The following is an 8,278-nucleotide window of genomic DNA, read 5'->3' as shown; positions in this document are numbered from 1 at the left end:
TCCTTCCATGTATATGCAGTCAGCTTGTAGTGTCTTTAGTTTGGAATTTCAACATGTTTAGTGTAGTTGAGTGCTCTTGCTTATTGTTTCTTATGCTTAAGCTGACGAATTTTTAAATTTTTTGTAAATCATGTGAACTTCAGCTTCTTTTAAGAAGATAAAGAAGTAGATGATGTTTAAAAAGGTGTAAGATATGGTGTGGTTTTAAAACTTGTCCTCTTGTGTGTCTTGACGGCATAGCTGTAAAAGCTGTCTTTCTTGTGTGTTCGTGGTAGTGTATTGTCAGTTAATGGATTAAAAAGCTTAAAACTTATGTTGTTTTCTGTGTTGTCTGAGGTTTGGGCCTGTGTTTGAAGGCTGCCCTCTTATTGGTGTTGAATTTATGTCTGCAGTTTGCCTTTAAGCCCAAGTTTATATGTCAAGCTGCTTGTTTGAGTCAAAAGTTGAACTTTTAACATTATTGACCTATTTTTGAACCTATAACTTATCTGGACTGCTTCTTGAATTTCTTTAAACCAGAGAAGTTAACTCTAAAAACATTTTGGACCCCTAAATGACCTTCATTGTTTACTATATGGGCCTTGAGTTTACAGTTTGCAGAACTTGATATGAGAGTCTGTTTTATGCTTAATACCAATTTAAAATCTAGAGGTCTATATGTGTAACTTGTTGCTCTTATTTGTCCAAGCTCTACTGTGGGTTCATAGGTTGTTTTACACCTTCCTCTGTCTTGACATATATTTGAGTCATGTTTTAAAAGCCAAAACACACTCGCTTAACCTATATTCATGTCCTATGTTGATCCCGAGCAATGTGTAGATGTTTAGGGACTGTCTTGACTATATGTGCTAAATAACATGAAGAATTTAAAACACTCCTGCCTTCAAAGACTCTGGGTTGCCTAGATAGTTGACTGTCACTTAAAAAAATAAGACAATGCCCTGCTTGTTTGGTTTTAAAAAAAAAACCTGTCTGATTCATTCTCTTTATTGTTTAAGCTATCAGTATCCTATGTGCATTCTTAAGGTGTTAGTGTTACCTTTAACCTTAACTGTGGAAGTTGTCTCTATGTGATCTATTTGACTACTTAAGTGTTGTACATTTTCAGGTTTTAAAGAGCTTAAGTTATAGATGACATGCACCCCTTTTACCTGAAACTTGAAACCTCTGTTCATTATAGAGTGTCCTAGATGCAATACAAGAACATATATCATGTCTTATAGTTCTTGTCTATTTGTGTTGAACCTATAGTTTGTCTAAAACAACCTCATGAACTTGTAAAATTTAAAACTGACTTGGTAAATAGACTATTGTCCTACTTCTGACTTCACTTAGCTATTTATACACCTAAAGGGAATTGGAACTAATCTACTCAACCACTTAACTTTAATTTTCCAAAACTAACTAATCCTTTTGAAATAGTTTACTGTTTAGTTGAATCAGTCTTGACAACTTGTGTTTCCTCTTTGTGTTCATCCAAACTTTGTTCATCCCCAGCTCTAGTTATCTCTTCGTTCAAATCCTGTTTGCTGGCATAAGAGTTCTGTATGGTCTTGTGTGTTTTACTTTACACCTTCTGCACTAGTTAGCTCCCTTTGATGTTTAGCTTGGCTCGTCACAACTAACTTTGGCATCTGATTCATCCTAGAAACTATTTACTTGCTTAAATGCCATATTCTTGGTCATTTTTCTATTATGAGTCTGCTTTGCATGCTGCCTCTATGTCTAGTGACTTCTTTGAACAATTTCTTGTGAACTTTACGTGTTGCTCTGTGCTGGACTGATTATGTGTTAACTGCTTTAATAGTTTGGCTAAGTATATGAAGGGTATGCCCCCTTTTTTGGGTGGTTTTTGCTTTTTGTATACTAGTTTATATTTGGTATATTTGAGGTATAATGAAGGTTAGACACTTAGAAAATCTGGGGGAAAGGAAGGGGTGTATACCTGGGTTGTATATCATGTATACCCCATATCTTTGACACTTAGAATGATATTTTTTTTTTTTTGAAAAAGAGGAAGGAATGGGGGTTGGGCCTTCTGATTTGGGCCTGAGCAGTGCTGAGAGTCTGATTTGGAAAGAATTAGGGCATGTTGGGCCACTGGGCAGTTTCTTCGATTATTCATTCATGAGCTTGGCCCAAATGAAGTAGTGATTTAATTTTTTGGCTATGTAATAGTAATTAGCTTAATTTTATCTTTACTTTTATGTTTAATTTTGATCATATACCAATGTTGTGTATACCCATTTGCACTTGTACCCCAAAAAAAAAAACCCGTTAGTGGGTCCCCGTATCTACATCGAGTCAAACAAATCCGCAGCGAAAAATGGAGCATACGTTGGATTTAAGGACAAACTCGTGCATAATACCTTCATTTGGGCTTGGTCGGCCCAAATCCTTACTCTTTATGATTTATGCAATTTAAATTCCTATTTGCGCATTAATTTAAGTATTGGAACCCTTATTTGATTATCACGTAATTTAGAGTCGTAAAAAAATGATTTCTATATAAATTGATGCCAACTTGTATAAAATTGGATTAATAAAACTGATTTGGACTTAAGCTGCCTAAATTAAGAAATTCGTTGGACTGAACTGTTATTATTAAAACTTGGAGGGCTGGAAACTGATTGGACCATCCTGGGCTGTTTCAAACTTATGGACTAATTCTGGACGCTTTTAAAACATGTGTAAATATGTATAAATTTGCATAAAAATCGGTTAAATTGGCTAAGTGTAAAATTGGTAGACTTGAATAAATAACTTAGTATAATCAATTATGGTTTATATACGATATTATAATAGTATATAAAAACTATCTTTCGTATAAAACTATTTCTTTATACTTAAATGCTTTTCAAAAACCTTTTTTTGGGTGGACTTACGTGGAGTCTTACTTAGGCTAAGAGCCTTCGGGTATTAGCCTAAGTGTTCTAGTCCAACACCCTATGCCCAACTTTGGGCAAAACTATACTTCGTTGATTTCTTGGAAAGCGTATTTTTTGCATGAATGATGACTAACCTTATTGCGAAAATCTATACTTAAGCAATTTTTATCTAAAAAAAACTTATAATCATAGGGCACAATATTAGAACCCGTAGGTAAACCGCAATTGAGCGGATCCTTAATACCGGAGTGCCCAACACCTTCCCCGGGGGATCACTGGAACCCTTACCCAGACTTTGATAGATTAGGTTTCTTTTAAATAATAGTTTTAAATGAACCGTTTTCGAATCGGTTTTCCTAATTTCCTAAAAATTAGGTGGCGACTCTAAAATGTATCCTTTAGAGTACCATTAAGTAGTTGGTGGGTTTTTTCGACTTTCCCAGGACACTTCCCTCCTTTTATGAGGCATGTGCGAGTCGTTAAAACTTTAAAATCCCAACGCCCATTACAAGATCGACTCCACAGTCACCGGCGACGACCACTGTTAAAACAACTCTAGGTGCAACACCAGATGGAGTGCGGACTGTTCCAACTACTTATGAACAAAGACAACAATCATGTAGCAAAACCCCTAATCCTAATACTCAAGCTATATTCACGACTCCATCTACTTACAATGTGGGTCGAGCTTTCACTTTTCCACCAGCTCCTTTATTTTCAAGTCCACCACTCTTCAAAAACCCAATCTACTCATCGTCATCTCCTATTTTACCAAACCCTATTATGCACACCCCTGATTCTATAACCAATCAAAGAACCCTTAAACCAAAAATAAATTTCCTTGAATTTGATGGAAATAATCCTAGGAGTTGGCTCAGAAAGTGTGAAAAATTCTTTGAGCTTTACAATATTTCTGACCAGGAGAAATCGAGCTATGCTTCTATGCATATTGGTGAAAAGGTTGATATGTGGTTTGATAGCTATATGGTTAACCTTAGAGGAGTCTTATCTTGGCCAAGATTTTGTACTGAAGTTTGTAGAAGATTTGGAAATATTAGACCCCAGGATATTGTGGATCAATTCAATATGATTGAACAGTTGGGCACTGTTGAGCAGTACCAGGAAAATTTTGACGAGCTTACTAGTTATATGACTATCCTCAATCCATTATTAAATGAATCTCACTATGTTGCAAGTTTCATTAGTGGATTGAGGCCTGAGCTGAAACCCTTAGTGAAATTAACTAATCCCATAATAGTTTTGGATGCTTATGAAGTAGCTAAACTGTATGAAGAATAATTTCCTTTTGTGCACAACAGAACCCCTCAAAATGTCGACCCAAGACCACTAGTTATAACTTATCCCAGAAACCTACAAAACACCACAAACAGACCACCAGCAGTTACACAAAACCAACAACCTCTGAGAATAACTTATCCAAACCAAAGACCTCAAGCCAGAGCTCTATTCAAACCAAATCATTTACCTTTTAATCTTGAAGCTTTGAAAGAACAGGGTTTATGTTATAGATACAAGGAGAAATATCATCATGGGCATCAGTGTAAGCAAAAGACGTTGTATAAAATGGAAGAAGTTAAGGAAGAACTAACTGGTGATCAACAAGAAGACTTTGTTGATGTCCCAGAAACCCTGGAGGAAGTTGGGGAAGAACATGTTGAAATATCTATGAATGTGTTACTGGGATTGAGTAACTCTAATAGTAGAGTTTCTACTATTAAGATCATAGGTTATGCTAAGAGGATGCCTGCGATGGCGTGCTCATTGACAGTGGATCAACTCACTATTTTGTTGACCCTCACATTGTCAAAATGTTGAGATTGCCTATTCAACCAATAATAAGACTAATGAGGGTAGTGGTAGCTAATGGTCAAGTGATGAGTTTTCAGTTAGAGTGTCCTTGGTTTAGTTGGAAGATTCAAGATGAACAATTTGATTTTAAGCTAAGGTTATTGAAAGTGGGAGGATGTGACGCAGTCTTTGGTATGGATTGGATTGACATGGTAGCACTAGTCATCCTACATACAAGGCCTCATATTTTACGCTTTAGGATTGATGGAAGGATGATAACACTGTATGGGGTTACAAAATCACCAAAAGTTGCTACAATTGATGCTTAAGCACTGAGAAGAATGCTACAATGTAGTACATGTGAGGTGATTGTTGAACTATCTGTAGTGACTGATGGTTCAAACTATACGGCAAGACAAGATAGTGCTGGTGTGGTTGTTAAGAGTGACTATAGTGTACACCCTAAAATTGCTAAGTTGTTGATGAGATATAAGACTGTCTTCCAAGAGACAACTAAACTACCACCTAAGAGAAATTGTGATCTTGTGATTAACTTAGTAGCTGGAGCTCACCTTCTAGTCTTAGGCCATATAGGTACTTATTTGACCAGAAAAATGCCATACAAACTATTATAAATGACATGTTGAAGGCTGAAACTTTAGTGCCAAGCCAATCATCTTTTGCCTCTCCAGCATTATTAGTAAAAAAGAAAAACTCAACTTGGAGATTATGTGCTAATTATAGAAGGTTGAACAGCTTGCCAGTTAAGAACAAATATCCAATTCCTATGGTTGAATTCTTGGATGAGCTATTTAGTGCAATTGCATTTTCTAAGGTGGATATTAGAGCTGGCTACCATCAAGTGAGGATGCAAACAGGAAAAGAGTTTAAAACTGCCTTTTGAACTCATCATGGCCTATGGCAGTTCAAGGTCGTGCCCTTTAGGCTGACCAATGCACCAGCTACATTCCAATCCCTTATGAATGATGTGTTCAAGGATCAGATGAGGAAATTTATATTGGTATTCTTTGATGATGTACTAGTATACAACAAAGACATGACTAAACACTTAGTACACTTGGAGACTGTCCTTAAGCTGCTAAAGAAGAACAAGCTATTTTCAAAACTGAGTAAATGTGACTTTGGACAAACACAAGTTGAGTTTTTGGGGCATATCATTTCTGGTCAAGGTGTCAGTACTGATTAATCCAAAGTGTCAGCAATGTTGGATTGGTCATTACTAATAACATTAAAAGAGTTAAGAGGCTTTCTAGGGTTGACTGGTTATTACAGGAAAGTCAAGAAATATGCTCAAATTAGTAAACCTCTGACTAATTTACTCAGAAAAGAAGAGTTCAAATGGCGTTCTAAAGCTACTACAGCATTCAACCGACTAAAAAGGGCTATGTCTAAGGTACCTGTCCTGACCCTACCCGATTTTGACAAAACTTTTATTTTAGAGGTTGATGCTTGCAACATAGGTGTGGGAGTTGTATTAATGCAAGACAAAAAGTCAATTTGCATTTTTGAGCCAATCACTTAGTAAGAGGCATCAGGGATTATCCACTGATAAGAAGGAACTAATAGCCCTTGTCTAAGCATTTGACGAATGGAGACATTATCTCAATCCAATACACGTCATAGTCAAAACTGATCCCTTCACTTTAAAGTTTTTACAAGAACAGAAAATCACCACCTCCTTCATAACCAAAGGAAATCCCTCAAACTTAGCGGGCACAAGCTTTGAAATTCGCTATAAGAAATGAGTTGAAAATATTATAGTTGATGCTGTATCAAGAAAGGTAGAACTGCAGACAAGCACTGAGGAACCACAATGCATGATCATCACACAAATACAACCAAAATGGATGGAGGAAATCATTGCTGGGCTATGAAGGTGACTAAGAAGTCCTTCAAGCAGTTACAAACTTAAGTACTAGTGCTGATAATGGTGATGTTTCTTGGAAATAGGGAATACTAAGAAATAAAGGGAAAGCTTAGGTTGGAAACAATGGTTTACTCAGAAAAAAACTTGTGTCAATCATCCACAACTCTGGGTTAGGAGGTCACTCAGGAATTTGGGCCACAAACCAAAGGGCGAAAGCAGTCTTCTATTGGTCATCCATAATAGAAACTGTTAAGGCCATTGTTCATGAGTGTGACACTTGCAAATGAATAAAGAGGAAAAAGTAGCATATCCAGGGTTACTACAACCTCTACCTATACCTAAAAGACAATGGGAACACATATCTATGGATTTTATTGAAGGGCTTCCTAAATCTGAAGGACAGGATACTATCTTGGTGGTGGTGGACAAGTATAGCAAGAATGCCCATTTTATTGCTCTATCTCATCCTTTTACTACATCTCATGTAGCTAGAATCTCCTTAGATACTATGTATAAGCTATATGGCCTCCCTAAGAGCATAGTTTCTGATAGTCCTAAGTGCATCCGTGTTTTGATGATTGTCAAACTGTTTCAGAATCAGATAGAGACATGGTACGTAATATGCTCTCTGTGCACCTTGCACCGCCGCAAACCGGTATGCAAGCTTGGCCACTTCTGCGCACAAGACAAATGCGAGTTTGTCCATGCTTTAGGTCAAAATGAATAAGTGGTCTCTATCCATCCCACATGCTCGGACTATATATACAACATGATGGCAACATATTGAGCAGACTTACCGAATCTAAATCGTGCAAAGCTGCGACACAAGTTCTTAAGATCGCTCAAGAACAAAGTTACTTTATGTCACGCCCCGAAACCCACCATAGACGTGATCGGCATCCGACGTCATGAACAACATCGGAAGAACCTAAAATATGCAATAATAACACTTGAACCCGCCAGGTTCAATATTCACCTCCAACAGTTTATAGAATAAATTCAAACGAAAACATGATATATGAATTAAATCAGCGGAAGTCTTTAATAACATAAATCTTAATCAAGCGTGTCCATGCCCGAGTTAAACAAAACTCAACATCACCCACAGAATGTATACTATGGAGCTTAAAGATAAAGAGTAATTGTCGACATATCGGGGACGCACCCGCTAAAACTAGAATAATAAATGAATATGCTAAGGGGTGCCCCACGAATGAACACGTGGGCTCACCGAGTCAGCAGCAACAACAAGTCCTACTTAAGCGCCTGAAGTATCAAGAACCTGCTCTTCACCGTTTTCTAACATACCATTAAAAATAACAATGGTATGCCTGGGTACTTCGGACTCAGTGAGTGCCTCGGGGACAACAAGTAATATGAAAATCAAGTAGAATGATGCTTAAAGAAATCAGTTCTGAAAACCGTGTGAAATCAATGTAAAAGTGGTTATTCAACTTTTGTATCTCAATAAGAATGATCAAAACTGGTTATAAAGCCTCTTGTTAAGTTACAACTTTCAAATATGCATTTTAATTTGATCATGATTGTCAACAACAGAGTTCGAAGAATAAAGAATATCACGGCTCGCCAATCACAGCGTTAATCAATCACGTGAAGGATGACGACTGCAGAGGTTCCCAATCACACACCACACACCGGAATATGTGATTCCCCTGGCTATTCTTTCCCCCGA

General features: G+C 37.1%; 1 protein-coding gene across 1 annotated transcript; it reads left to right on the top strand.

The window, feature by feature from the left end:
• Nucleotides 1-5,038: 5,038 nt before the first annotated feature.
• LOC132065666 (uncharacterized) lies at nt 5,039-5,601 on the top strand. Its single transcript, XM_059459159.1, has 2 exons — nt 5,039-5,291; nt 5,360-5,601. Exons 1-2 carry the CDS (start codon nt 5,039-5,041, stop codon nt 5,599-5,601), a joined length of 495 nt encoding a protein of 164 aa, XP_059315142.1.
• The last annotated feature ends 2,677 nt before the right edge of the window (nt 5,602-8,278 follow it).

The sequence above is a fragment of the Lycium ferocissimum genome, chromosome 1 (assembly GCF_029784015.1).
Source record: "Lycium ferocissimum isolate CSIRO_LF1 chromosome 1, AGI_CSIRO_Lferr_CH_V1, whole genome shotgun sequence".
Lineage (NCBI taxonomy): Eukaryota > Viridiplantae > Streptophyta > Magnoliopsida > Solanales > Solanaceae > Lycium > Lycium ferocissimum.
Note: the sequence above shows the minus strand (reverse complement) of the source record. Positions and strands in the feature narration are given on the sequence as shown.